General features: G+C 36.0%; 1 protein-coding gene across 2 annotated transcripts in view; it reads right to left on the reverse strand.

The window, feature by feature from the left end:
• The window catches only part of LOC140150968 (eukaryotic translation initiation factor 3 subunit L-like), a 38,004-nt gene that overhangs the window by 13,311 nt on the left and 9,318 nt on the right, over window positions 1-15,375 (reverse strand). Inside the window, exons 2-10 of one of the 2 annotated variants that reach the window (XM_072173134.1) lie at window positions 14,445-14,504; window positions 10,807-10,852; window positions 5,824-5,977; window positions 5,496-5,575; window positions 4,909-4,970; window positions 4,209-4,278; window positions 3,374-3,447; window positions 2,228-2,308; window positions 1,480-1,570 (exon numbers count right to left, since the gene is read on the reverse strand). In XM_072173134.1, the coding sequence (XP_072029235.1) occupies window positions 1,480-1,570; window positions 2,228-2,308; window positions 3,374-3,447; window positions 4,209-4,278; window positions 4,909-4,970; window positions 5,496-5,575; window positions 5,824-5,977; window positions 10,807-10,852; window positions 14,445-14,504 (718 nt within the window). The remainder of the gene's footprint in view (window positions 1-1,479; window positions 1,571-2,227; window positions 2,309-3,373; window positions 3,448-4,208; window positions 4,279-4,908; window positions 4,971-5,495; window positions 5,576-5,823; window positions 5,978-10,806; window positions 10,853-14,444; window positions 14,505-15,375) is intronic. The other variant, XM_072173136.1, reaches the window with a different exon arrangement.

Consider the following 15,375-nt stretch of genomic DNA (forward strand, 5'->3'; position numbering starts at 1 on the left):
GTCATGTCTTCCATAGGTGGTGTATGAATGTCAACTGGAATAGCCTGAATGTATAGCAGCCCTCGAATTAACCCACGGCACCGACGGCATATTGCCGTGGGTGCCCACCCCCATTGCCGCAATGCCCTCAAAATATGTCCTTTACCGACGGCAGTCACTTGCCGTGCCCTCTAATGAAGTTGCCATGGGTGCCCTAGCCGGCCAGCCCTGCCCCTTCATTATAAAATCATTAACAAGTACTGGTTAAATCCCCAAAAAATTGTGGAAAATTAAATCGAAAATCTTGAACACGATCGCTATTTTGAGCATCGTAACCCAGCTATCAATCACTGTATACACAATAGTTTGTTGTGAATTAATATTCATTACCCCTACGTAAGCTTACATATTCAGCCAATCACATCGGCTTTTATACATTATCTGGTTGCTAGAAATCTGACATTCTGGCTTCATTTTCTCGATTGGTCAGAGAAATACCTTCAACGTACTATCGACCAATCAGAAACGCTGTTAGTAACTAAGACTCCTCGACCTCGTGTCGTGAACAAAATCTGAGCGCTGGGCAAATCAATTGTTCTCTCGATTAACAAACATTGACTTCCCATTGCAAACCGATGGCGATACCCTTCCGGTCTCGTCTTATCTTGTACATGTGAGCCCATCTCTAGATAAGTTTTGCACGAAATTGTTTTTATCCCGGCAAATTTTATCAATATTATTACCAAAGTTCACAGCTGTTACATCGCTGTTTTGAGTCAGTTTTGCAGCTCAGAACTAGGTCTAGGGATCGCAAACTTTAACTAAATTAAACTGTTGATTTCTGATTGCTTTGTATTGCAGTGTTTTAAGCAATCAGGTTAGTTTTAGTGTAAAGTTGAGAGTCGAATTTTACTTTGGTGTCGAATTCAGCTGACGGTATTAAATGCTTTTGCTTTTGAAAAATTGCCTTGGTGCCCTTCTCAAATTTTCAACAGTTGCCTTGATGCCCTTTTGAAATATTACAAATTGCCGTACTGCCTTGCCTTTTCAGTGAAAATCCACGGCAATTATCAACTTGCCCTAAAAAAGTTGCTGTGCCCCTTCAGATCCTTAATTCGAGGGCTGATGTATAGATGAGTTGACTTCAATGTTTATCAACAAAGGCAAGGGACTGGTATATCCATATGCTTGAGTGAACCCCATGCAACCACTGCACTGTTCAATAGCCTCAATGTGATGTGGCGGGAGTTTTAAAAACACGAGCCCTAAACAAAATATGATGTGCGCGCATACTGCCAGGCAAAAAAACAAAGGAAATTGTGATGATGCGTGCGCATACTGCCAGGCATTGACGTCAGAAGTCAACTCATCTATAGCAATACTATTGTGTAGGATGGGTTACTACATCATCAGAAACACCAAACCAATGGAATCAAACCCTGTATATACCAGTAACATATTAGCACATTACCTCATTACACTTATCCTAACATTTCTTACCTCCTGTAGCATATACTTCCAGTTGTCTATTGATGCTAGACTTCTCAACTAATGAGTGTAATACATTCAACACACTGTGAACATTCCAGATCTACAGGTTCAGAATAAAAAACATACAGGGCAGCTTATTTTTCAGGTATCTACATAAATCAAAAACTGTTTTATTCATCTTTTAATTTATTTAGATATCCATGGAATTCATGACAGATAAAGACCATCAAAATTATAATTAGGCCATCTTAATTAAATCATGTGTCTCAAAGCTGCCGTGAGTGTTAGTAAAATCGTGCACGTAGTCCTCTTTGAAAATCAAGAAATTCATTTTTTTATCTCTTTTTATTTATTTTTTAACAAAAAGGCGAAAATAAAACTCAAAATTCGTATTTGATTTCAAGTTTTCGATATGTTCGCAAACTTTGGGCACGAAAAGAGAAGAATAGTTTGTAGCAGTGACTTTTTTGTCTACTATTCCAACATTTACAACATTGAATATTATTTGCACAAAATGCTTGTCCGAAATCCTGTCCTGACACTTGATTAAACAAAATACAGTAAAAAACACAGCATTCCGCATTAGGTTTTGAATTTCTCACAAGCTTTGAGACACAGGATTTAATTAAGATGGCCTTATATACTTTGCCATGATCTGGAAGCTGAAGATCTTTCATGATCTTTTGAAATACTTTTGATACTTGATCAACACTCTTCAATAGGTTCATGATAAGCAATGCATGTGGATTTGATTTACCTTTGGATTTGCCCTCAGGATGGCCACCTCATCTTCAGACTTGGTTGACAACCGACACCGATACTTGCTGAATTCTTGGAACTATAAAAGGTGAGTGACAAAACAGAGACAATGTTCATAAATGTGAGTGGACACTACGAATGAGCCGTAAACTCGGCAAATTGTATTCCGAGTTACAGTGTAAAATGTGTGTGAAGGTCGTATTCATAGCTATCTCAATATAGTGCAACACGTATCTCATCAAACACTGTTTAAATCAATCAATAATACTATTGCCGAAGAGGATAATAAGCTTCTACCTATTTCTATAGAATAGTTCTTGTCTTTGTTTGCTTTGGCTAAATCCTGTTCAAGTGGTAGATAACAAAGCATTGTATTTTGTCTAGGTATGTATAATCAACAATTAACAATGAGAGGACTTTTGTTGAAGGAACAGAGTTCAACAAAACATAACCCGCTTCTGGATATCGTTTGAAGTCAAATGATATACCATTTTAAAGCTTATGATATATATTTTCTTAACACAAAATAAAACAAAATTGACCGAGGGCCGACTTTACGGCTGATTCTTGGTGTCCAGTCACAAATCACATTCATGGTAGAACTCAAAATTATGTTTATAAAGAAAAAATATATTAAACATCGGGCAGAGAAACCAATTTACTGAAAGCAAAAATACTCTCCTGAAGTTGTGCTCCTACACAACACACTCCCACTCATGTGTAACCATCTTCAAACACTAATAGAAATACATAATTTGAGTTTTCATTGTCTTACCATGGAACAAGCACGTATTAACTTTTATTCACCTTACCCTGGGCCTGGACTGTTACCATTTTTACCGTTTGGATTCATTCTACGCATCCAATTACCCCGACATATTATCCAATCTGTGCTATTTTCAATCAGGTAACACCTGTCCATGAAGTGTAAACGTCCGTGATTCATATGCAGCTACTGTTACACAGTGTGTGTCCTTGATTGGTGGTGTTTATGAACACACACATTTATACAGTAAATACACTTTTTTTTTTTAAATGTGGATGATCCACGATTATACGTGGGTTTTTCGGCGCAGGTGTGATAATACCTTTCCTTTCAATTCCACCACTAATAAGAAGCCCACACACACCCACAGACATTTACCTGATAGATAAACTCATCAATGATATCCCATAACCACTGGTCTGGTAGCTCTAACCTCACTGGACCCTCAGCATCTGCAGTAACAAAAGAAAGATATTAACAACTGCTTTATATCATCTCAGCTATGTGTTGCCACATATACTTTGATCAGCTCGTAATCGACGGGAATTGTTAGGCTTTTACCACTACGCTGATAAGTAGACCAACATTAAGAATGATATAGTTAACCTGAATGCGTATTAAAGAAAATAGGCGAAGTATTATGACTTCAATGAATAACTTGTGATGATTCTGGTGAGATGTCACAAGACAATCCTCAAAATAACATATGTGATGCGATCAAGCAAAATCAGTCGGAACTCGGAAATATTGATTTTGAGATATAGCCAAACAAAGGCAATATTTCCTTTTGTGTCCTATTGTTTTGGAAGCGCTTTAATTGCTCATATCTTTGGAACTGGTTGTTCAATTTCAATAGGGGTTTCTGCAAAATCCAGCTTTGTAAATCCTTTTTACTATCCTATAAGAAACTGAAAATTTATTATTGCAGAGTTCCGACTGATTTTGCTTGATCTCATCACATATATTGATATTAATCCGCGATGTTAGAAGGCCCGCCGATTACGAGCTGATCAAACTATAGTGATCGATCAAGATGATCTAGAGTAGTATATCACAACTTGTGATAACATTAACACACACACACAACACACAACATTTATACATTTCACTGAAATCATTACTTGATGGCTTTTTACAGTTAAATCCTTATAATTTCAAACTTCACTACCCCTTTTTTTCTCAATTACATAAAACTGATTTCAAGAACACTTACTGAGTATAAAGTTGAACAGGTTGCAATAGTTGTAGTAGGACTCAAATCGTTGCTCTTGGGATGGACCAGTCTGAAACAGGAAAAGAAAACATTCTCAATGTTGGTATGAGCTCAACTGGTGATGCACTAGACTCTGGTACTTATGGTACACAACTTGATTTAAATTTCATGATATTGTTCAAACAAATCACTGATTTAAAACCAACTTTTTTAAAAATTTTATTATTAATTATGGACAATTCAAATTTGTTTTGGTTAAATAATCATCTGCATTAGCCTATTTTTGATGTTTTGTATGGTTTGAAATATTATACATGTCCAGGCTTCTATGACTACATGAGACCTCAAATCACAGACCTTGGATGTTTTCTTCCAAAAACTATGTTCAGTTAGATTTTAATGTACATAAAGCCCTTGGCCCTTTGCACTACAATATTTATAGGTTAATAAATGTGTATCACTTGTTGGAAGTGAAATAATATCTTAAGCAATAAATTTCATGATTTTTGCTAATTTTATAACAAAATTGTCACTAAAAATGTTGTAAAATACAAGCAAATACAATGTATGGTGCCAATTTTTGTAATGTTTGGTGTGATTGGTTCATGCTATCTAAGAGTGTATGATATGTATAACAAATGAATACCAAAGAGTATTCTATGTGTAACCACCTGCATATGATTAACCAGGATTAACATACCTGAACTCTGGCATAAATGTGCCTGTAGAACAATTCCTTGTACAAGATCATAAAAACCATATCTGTGAAAAGAAAATAGCAAACCAAACTTTATAAAATTATAACAAACATATATATTCTTAAGTAGTATGTCCTTCGTGAATGGCCCATTGTGCAAAGGACATACAGACATACTATTGGTTTGAACAGATGCATGTGAAACAAAGAACACCAACACAGCACCCAGGAGTCTCGAAACTACCAACTTGCGACTTTAGGCTCATTTCTTGGTAGTAGGTTACATATCTTTACGATATATCCAATATTTGCTTGTAAATGACTAACTTGGAAGCATTCATGCACAAGATAGCTTCCAACTGCATGCAGTGCAGGGGTAAATACTTTGACAGAAAAACATTTTTTTTTACATAGCTTAAATTTCAAGAAATAATCACTTTTTCCATGACTTGACATGTCGTTTTTCAATGGGCAAAAGGGCTTTTTGTTCTTCTAAAACTTCCAAAAGTGCTTATTTTTCCAAACCCAAAAAGTACAGAATTTACAAGTTTATACATTGTATACCACTGTGACCTGTTAACTCTACTTACCATTGCCAACAATTGGCATAATGCTCTCTGCTTCTGGCCATGATGAATTCTTGAAAAATCTCTCTGTTAATTTGTTAAATCTGAAATATAAACAAACATGTCCATAATTGACTTTCTGAAGTTTCTGAATACAAATACTTGCGGGCATCCTCCTCAGCAAATGTACTGTTTGCATAAAGGCTTCCGGTGCATTGCTAGAAAAGCATAAAATCAAAAATGCACTCTTTGTGCATGTGTTTGTCGGCATAACCTTGTTTTGGTAGCAAGATGGCGGATCCATGTAAAGGGTCAATTATATGGTCTACTTGTTTTATCTCTTGTTACTTACGTATTTTCATAGCAGTGGCTGATGTCATAGATGCTATTTTCATTGATGCTTCTTTGAAAGAAGAGCAGGAAACTTTTGATTTCCTCCGGTACAATGTAGGAACTAGGCCCATGGGAATATTGCTGTTCATACGCTAAATCCTGCTTTGGGTCACCTGGTATAAAACAAAACAGTAATTTTTTAATGGTTATGATTGATATATGTGATGCGATCAAGCAAAATCAGTCGGAACTCGGAAATATTGATTTTGAGGTATAGTCAAACAAAGTAAATATTTTCTTTTGTTTCCTTTTGTTTTGGCAACTCTTTAATTGCTCATATCTTTGGAACTGGTTATTCAATTTTAGTAGAGTTTTCTGCAAAATCCCGCTTTGTAAATGTTTTTTACTATCCTATAAGAAACTGAAAATTTAATAGTTCCGAGTTCCGACTGATTTGGCTTGATCGCATCACATATATTGAGCAATATAATATACAATACAAATGTGTTTAATCAAGAAATGGTTGGTGTGATGATTGGAAATAGACAATTTTGAATTATTGCAGATCATGGAATTTTCTTATCACACCTGAAACTTAGACTATCCTCCAAATACAAAATTTCACTGGAATGGGCTTTTTTTCCAGGCATCCCATTATTTCCCTTAAATATTATTTTAATAATGCCACATTGTAGCATTCCAGATGCATTTACTTACAATGAATTCACCTTTTTGGCAAATTCCCAGAATCCTTTGCAACCAATGCAAACATTGTCGCTGTAAGCACTGAACTACACAGTAACCATGTTCGTATCAGCGTGACATACTTCGGGTTAAATTTGCAAAGGCATTCAGGAATTACCAAAAATTCGCTGGCGTAGTGCACATTAGAATATGACCGTGGCTCGGTCAACTGGCTCACGCTTTCTTCATTACGAACCACTGATCGAACTGATCACAACACAAAGCCTATGGATGGCATATCATAATTCAGAATAGGTGTATGAGCCTAGGCTTGACCTATATAAGTTCCCCCCTAATACTTTTTAGAATAAGTCAAAAAGTATTTTATGAAATGTAAAAATGTAAAACGATATGTATAGCCCTATTTGTTTTACACATGTGGACCAATTTATAGCATCACACATCATTGCTTTCAGTCACAGTGGTTAATTGTGTAAGAAAAGAGACTGTTTTAAGTTTTCTTTAACAAACACATGAATAGGCCTGGCCTACTGTATTGTTTGAGAGCTGACTCCTATGGACTCCGATGCAACTTTTAACACTGTTTAAAATTGTCTCTTTTTTTACATAATGAACCATTGTGACTGAATGCAATGATGTGTGACGCTATAATTTGGTCCATATGTGTAAAACAAATCTACCAAAAAAGCGTTGACAACGTAAAGAAATCAGCAAGTTTAAAAAACCCACCTCGGCTCACTTTTTGAAACTTGGTCCCATTTGTAAAAGGTATTGATTTAAACTTCATCATATTTATATAAATTTAAAACATTTCCAGAAGTGTAGTAGGCTTGTAATCTTGTTGGAAACGCTGTATTCTGTTGAAATAAAATAAAAACACTGATTTGCTGTTGGTATTCAAAATGGGACCAAGTTTCAAAAAGTGAGCCGAGGTGGGTTTTTTTTAAACTTGCTGATTTCTTTACGTTGTCAACGTTTTTTTGGTAGATTTCTTTTCTTTTTATGAATGTAACCAAGCAGCTCCAAGCTTGGATAGTCATCAGGTTACAAAGTGCTCCATAAAACGAAAAATAGATGTTTGAAGTTGCTGTTCATGATTTATGACAATAAATAATTAAACAAAACTTTATCAGTCGTTTATTTTTAAAACTTTCTCGTCACGCGTGACTGAGGCGTACACAATGATCAATATATATTTTAATATACTTAAATTATTCAAGGCAACGTAAATATGTACAGAAAATGTAAATATGAACAACACACACCCAATGTTGACAATGCCAGAGAGATACGGAGAGTAAGTCCGATTTACTTCCAAGTTGGAACTGGTAAATGCGCATATATTTAAGCCTATACTACGGAAGCGTCTAAATGCCCGACTGGGCAAGATAATCGTGTTTGAATGTTTGTGGTTCTTTATAGCCCTCATGGTAATCTACTTAGCTATCCAAATTTCGCAGTTTGTGGTTCTTTGTAGCCCTGCGGCCAACCTAGTTGGATATGCCTATTAAGCGGCGGTTATCTGCGATCTTTCGTGGTTTGTGGTTTTAATTTCCCTTATCAAGCACTGCCCTCTATCGGAGCTAATTTATAGTTTAAGCTTGTTGGATATCCATATTTACGTGGTTTGTGGTTCTTCGTAGCCCTGTGGGGCAATCTAGTTGCAAATACAAATTTCGCGGTTTGTGGCTCTTCATTTCGTTTCATTTCGTTTATCGCGGTTTGTGGTCTTAATTTATTGGATATCCATATTTCGCGGTTTGTGGTTCTTTATAATCTATAGGCCTGTGGGCAATCTAGTTGGATATCCAAATTTCGCGGGTTGTGGTTCTTTGTATCTCTGCGGGTCAACCTAGTTGGATATGCCTAGTAGCGGCGGTTATCTGCGATCTTTCGTGGTGTGTGGTTTTAATTTCCCTTATCAAGCCTGCCCTCTATCGGGAGCTAATTTATAGTTTAAGCTTGTTGGATATCCATATTTCGTGGTTTGTGGTTCTTTGTAGCCCTGTGGGGCAATCTAGTTGCATATCCAAATTTAGCGGTTTGTGGCTCTTCATTTCATTTCATTTCATTTTTATCGCGGTTTGTGGTCTTAATTTGTTGGATATCCATATTTCGCGGTTTTTGGTTCTTTGTAGCCCTGCGGGGCAATCTAGTTGGATATCTCTATTAACGGCGGTTGTCGGCGATCTTTCGCGGTTTGTGATTTTAATTTCCTTATCAAGCCCTCTATCGGCAGTTAATTTATAGTTTAAGCTTGTTGGATATCCAAATTTCGCGGTTTGTGGTTCTTTATAGCCCTGCGAAGGCAATCTAGTTGGATATCCAAATTTAACGGCAGTTGTTGGCGATCTTTCGCGGTTTGTGGTCTTAATTTGTTGGATATCCATATTTCGCGGTTTGTGGTTCTTTATAATCGATAAGCCTGCGGGCAATCTTGTTGGATATGCAAATTTTGCGGTTTGTGGTTCTTTGTAGCCCTGCGGGGCAATCTAGTTGGATATCCCTTTTAAGCGGCGGTTGTCAGCGATCTTTCGCGGTTTGTGCTTTTAATTTCCCTTATCAGGCCCTGCCCTCTATCGGGAGCTAATTTATAGTTTAAGCCTGTTGGATATCCATATTTCGTGGTGTGTGATTCTTTGTAGCCCTGCTGGGCTATCTAGTTGGATATCCAAATGTCGCGGTTTGTGGTTCTTTATAGCCCTGCGGTGAAATCTAGTTGGATATCAATATTCAGCGGCAGTTGTTGGCGATCTTTCGCGGTTTGTGATTTTAATTTGTGACAATTTATAATATTTATTGCAAATATAATTTCAGATTGAACTGTGAACAGAGCCAATGATAAATGTGTTTTAAATGACGAAGATGTCATGATAGTCAGGCATGGTGAAAGCATCTGGATGGTGAAAGTAGGCCTAGGCCTAAATGAGAATAAAAATCAAACATGTTTGTTTGATGAAGAAAAAAATAATATCATAATAGCAATGGATGTTCGAGATGGTGTTATTCTTGATTTATGACAATAAATTGGTTAATAAAACATTAAGAAAAAAAAGTGGTGGGAAGTTTCGCCACGGGGACGACCCGATATAACGACGTGTGAAAGTGGAGTATTTATTAATATGAATGTATGCTGTGGTCCGGAAAGAATAAAAGAATTGCGAAAAACTTGATTTTTTGGCGAATGGGATCCAGAATTTGTATGTAGGGTATCCAGGAATATACTAGGGTATATTTGAAAGTGAATCTCAAAAGGTAGTGCGACAGTGACAGCCATGTATGGCTGTAGCAGTGACGAAAGATTGTGGATATCAGTATGATTAGCTATGATTTTCCACTAATTTTGGCTATGAAATACCGCGTGAAATAAAGCAAGAATGTTTATTTATTATCAAACAATCGGATTGACTGTATGATTGGTGTAACTTTTTGAATAATGAGTTATTAAAATATTACACTTTGGATAGTAAATACGATTTAGCATGGTTTTAGATATATTTTGTACCCAGCGAAAAATATCATAGAACAATAGCGTTTTGTTTCGTGTAAATATAGTCCCTTGCGGTGCATCTTCTTATTCTTCTTTATCAGTCGTTTTTTTTTTAATTTGCTGGTCATGCTACCGCGTGACTCTAATACGGCTACCCACACCTTTTTACACGTTTGCATTTTGTCAAATATTTATCGACTTATTTTAAAAAGTATTTAGGGGGAACTTATAAGTTGTGGACCCTATAGTTAAGTTTACTGTCATTGCGTATTTAAAAATTGTTGACGTTTTAATGATCCCCGATTTCCGGTCAATTATTTTAGCTGTGTCACATCACGTGCATGACCAGCCTAGCCTAACTTCAGCAAAAAAACATGAACGCCGATATAGATGTGATGTGGGACTTGCATATGATTACACAGAGATATTTCTTGCCAAAATTTGACCATTTCTAGGCAAGTTAGCCCTACTTTGTCTGTGTTATGTGAAAAAGGACAGTCTTAAGGTTTTTGATGTTTTGGGAGGACTGTGAGGGATCCAAAACAGCGGGTGGCAGAGCCTATTCTTGACTGTGTAACATTCCTTCAACATGTTGCCGTACGGTAATAGTCTTATACGATGGACAGATAGTATCAGTTTGTAGATGAGGACATCGTATAAGTTCCTTGTACTAATGCAATGCCTATTACCTTGTGGGAAGGAATTTAGGTAAAAATCAACACGCGGTAAAGAAACCTTAAAGGGGCGTATTGAATGCAATTACTGTCACAAGTTTAGAAAGTTTGGCTTGATTGAGTCACTACTCACCTGTATGGCTGCCATAATTATCATCTCCGTAGTACCCTTGCTCATACTGTGTGAAAAATACAACAAAGTCAACAATTATTATCTGTTTCAGCTTTGATGTCACCTCTATCATGTTTGACGAGGTATTAGAGTGGTTTGATGAGACACGTGAACTGTTCAATTCTTATCTAATGTGGCCCGTACACATTCAATTTGAACCCTAGATGCAGGATTGGATACAAAATAATATTTCTCTTCAATATTATTGAAGAGATCTAATCTAGTTTGATTTTATTGATGGTTGGACAATAAAATCACTATTGATGTTCGTGTGTACAGTGCACAGTAGCAGATTTTATATCCACTCTTGTATTAGGGTCTTTGATATTGATCGATCATGTATAGGCTGCATTAACAAATCAAGGCTGTATTGATTTTAAATTCATTCAGTCTCTCCATTACTGCATTTGAATTGTGGGGCAGATACATGTGAAACACCTCACACCTGCAAATCTCCTCTGGTAGTGAATGGAATTTGACATCACCCTAGCTGGAACCTACATCATTATATGTGATTTCAAGGGAAATGAGTCGGATGTCGCTAATATTGATTTTGAGATATTAGCAAAGAAAGTGTTAAAATTCTTTTGCTTTATATTGTTTTCAGCGATTGATAAATTGACATAACTTTGTAACGAAAAGTTGTATCAACATGGGGTTTTCAGTTTCTGAAAGCTCTAAATGTCCTCTTGAGAAACATATGTAAAACTCATTTTCGACCAGGGTCGACATGTGACTCATTCCCCTTGATCATGTCACATATTAACTCTTTCAAGTGAATTTCAACTGACTCATATCGACTTAATTTTAATGTCAGGGGCAAGATTATATTATATTGTACAGCTACCGTACCGTAAAACCTTGTCTACAAGCATATACATTGTAGAGTGCCTCAGCTGAAAGCTAAATTGGTGCCATTATGTAGTTTGAGCAAATTAAAGACAGATCCAAGCATATAAAAAAAAAAAAAAGAAGACCAATCTATTGTATTGGCATATTCACACTTGTTTCGTATTAACTTATCTTTCATCAAAAACACTATATATGCTTGTAGACGAGGTTTTACGGTATTTAACCAAATTAGCTCTCCACTCCCGATTATTATATGTTCCCTGCCTTATAAATCTGGATGCTGATAAGACCAGATCCTGAAAATGTGTTTAGCAAAGATTTTACTTACCGGGTACTCTTAAGGGAAGGGATATGAGCGTTTGGACAGTATTTATTGTGGGACATTAGAGCACATCATCAGACATATCAAATTGCATTCTGAATACGAAGAATGTCCTTCTGATATCAAATAATTTTGATTTTTGAAATACACATTTTATGGCAAATCATTAAAAATCGATATTTTTGATATTTAAGGGGGTTCGAAACGATGTTTCTGGAAAACAGAAACTGAATTTAGAACCATTTGAATAGATTGAATAAGTTAAGCTAAATACACTGAGCAAAATAGTTTTTGTTTGAAGGAAATCGGACATACGGTTGTCAAGATATGCATGTTTTTAGTTTCTTTGTATTCTATTGTTTTTGCCAATATATTGATGAAGTTAGTGAGGAAAATTGGCAAAATGTGCTCATGAATATTCATGTTTGCCAATATTATACCAATATCTTATGAATAAACCTTCATACTATTTTTATTGTTTATGATTTTGACATGAAACTTTGCCAATGTGTTTCTATGGCCTAAAACATTACCATGTGATTTTCCCGCCCATCTAATTTGCATAATTAATTAGCATTATACTTAAGGCTAATTAATTATGCAAATATGCAAATTAGATTTCTTGGAAAATCACATGTTAAAGGTTTAGGTCATAGAGACACATTGGCAAAGTTTCAGGTCAAAATTCTTAAAGGTAAAAGTAGCATGAAGGTTTATTCATAAAATATTGGGAAAATATTGGCAAAAATTAATATTAATGAGCACATTTTGCCAATTTTCTTCATATCATTAACTTCATCAATATATTGGCAAAAACAATAGAATACAAAGAATCTTTCAACAACAATATCTCAAAAACCGTTTGTCCGACGGCTCAAATTTAGAATTAAGATTATTTTGCATATCTCTCTGCAACAAGTCTATTTTAATCTCAATCAGAGCAACTTGATTTTGCCTTTCGTACCACCTTAACAGTACTCGAATTAAACTCTATAAATCTGATGATTTATACTTAAAGTGTATGTAGGTGGGAATCAAATCTGTATCTTCAATATGAAAGGTGAAAATTTTCAATTGATCGTCGGCTTTTCCTCCCAGCTACATGCACTTTAAGAATATATCATTAAATTTACAAAATTTACTTCGAGGACTGTTATATATCAAAAATGTGAAAAATATCAACTTTTATATTTTGTCATAAAATTTGTATTATACCGTGAATATCAAAAAATGAAAATTATTTGATATCAGAAAGACATTTTTCGTATTCAGAATGCAATTCGATACGTCTGATATGCTCTCATGTCCCACAAAAATACTGTCGAAACGCTCATTCCAGATCCCTTAAGATGAACTTTTTTTTAATATATAAAATTGGGCAATTTCAAAAAGGGAGGTTGAGTTCTCCATATTAAAATAAAATAAAACCTTTTGATTATCCCATTGTGCTTTGCAGTCAAAGGAAATTCCAAAATGCTAGTATGAAAAGTTGCACTATCATACTGTTGCATTTGTCAAGATTTATTGGCAAGGAGCATAGATTTTGAGAGAAAAAGGTAAGAATTGTTATTTTTGCTACCTACTATCTTCTGTGACACGATAGTAGACAGCAAAAACAACAATCCACACCTTTAATTCTTGTCAGTTGAAATATTATTTGAATCACATTAAAATTACCTAATTACAGAAAAAAAAAGTTAGTAATGTTGAGGACTTTCCTGTTCGTAACCTTCAATAAACAGATCCAACAGTGTGTTGCGCACAAGTATGTGAAAGAACAACGCTTACAGCCAATATATAGCGACATGACATTCAGCAAGTGAGGGCAATGATCGTTGGTTATTCGTAAATTATTTTTCCTGGAAAGTGAATGTAAACAAATAGTGATAGTCTCTATTACTGCGCAGGCATTACTGTGAATAAAGGAGCACACTGCAATATTTGTTCAATTATATGCATCTTGAACATGGATCAGAAATTTGTATATAGGGCTTTTGTGGCCTAACGATAAGTGCATTTGACTCATTATTGCAAGGTTGTGGGTTCAAACCTCAACAGAGCCAATGTGTTGTGTCCTTGGGCAAGATACTTTATTTCGCTTGTTCCAATCCACCCAGGTGTATAACGGGGAGCTGTTTGGGATCTAGTCAAACTGATGCCATTGTTGTTGGCAGCCACATGGTGTGATATCCTAGTGGATTTGAATAAATAGCGGAAAAAACCGCTACATGAATGTTGACATTAAATATCATGCAAGTTTGATAGCATAAGTGAGTAAAGCAGGTTAAAGGTTAGGTCTCTCTGATTGGCACCTGTTTGCTATTCTCAGCCCGCCATCCATGACAGAAGTAACTCAAACAACCATCTTGCAGTCCACACATGGCCCCAGTTAGTGAAACCTATTTTAGAATTTTTTCATTCCTACCTTCACATTATCAGGCTTCCTGGACCGGGTGATCACTTTTGGTGGGCCATCATTGGAAGGCTGATGGAGCAATGAGAAGACTGCATAATATTTTGCTGGCAAAGGTCAGGCAATTAAATTGGGAGGACAAACCTGTGCAATCATAGGATACGGTACCGGTATGTGTTTAGGGTATAAAAGACATAATGTGTTGTAGATCATACATGCATATCATTTAGGGTAGGAAAACCAGCAAAATACATACATTTTAGGGTATGACTTTTACAGGTGAATCCATTCCATACATGTACATGAGAATGATATTCACCCATCTTGATATGCAAATGCTCTTCCCATCTCTAGACACAAGCTCATACCATCAAAAAAAAATTGTTTATTGGAAAAGTAGTCAAAATCAGCTGTCATAGTCAAAGGTTTGAATTTTTTTGAATGGAGTTAAGTCAAGCCTTCAACCACTTCTGAGAGTAAAACATTGTTGCGTCTACACAGACACAAACAGAAAAATTGGTGGCACGTCCAGATTTGTAAAATACGCGTCTGAACGCAATGATGCACAAAAATGGGAACCCTGATGCACTGCTTGAGTGCCGTATGCTGATTAATTAGAAATAATGCCTCTAACAGCTGGCAGGTCTGCAATAAACATCATCAACTGCAGAAGTGACTCACTGCTCTGGTTAGAAAAACATGCATGTCAGAAACAAGTCTCAAGTATTTCTACTTTATAGTATGGGGCCTGAGCACTGAGAAGACCTCAGCACAGGGTCTTAACTAGCCACCCATCTGGCCGTCATTTTAGACGGCCAGTTTGCTCCTGGGACGGGCAAAATTAATGCCTTTGACAGATGCTATATCATAAATTGTATGTTTTGAAAAGCTAATTGCCCTTTTTAGTAGACCCAATTTGTAGAACAAGGCCATATCAGCACAT

The sequence above is a fragment of the Amphiura filiformis genome, chromosome 4, assembly GCF_039555335.1.
Source record: "Amphiura filiformis chromosome 4, Afil_fr2py, whole genome shotgun sequence".
In the NCBI taxonomy this organism is placed as follows: Eukaryota; Metazoa; Echinodermata; class Ophiuroidea; order Amphilepidida; family Amphiuridae; genus Amphiura; species Amphiura filiformis.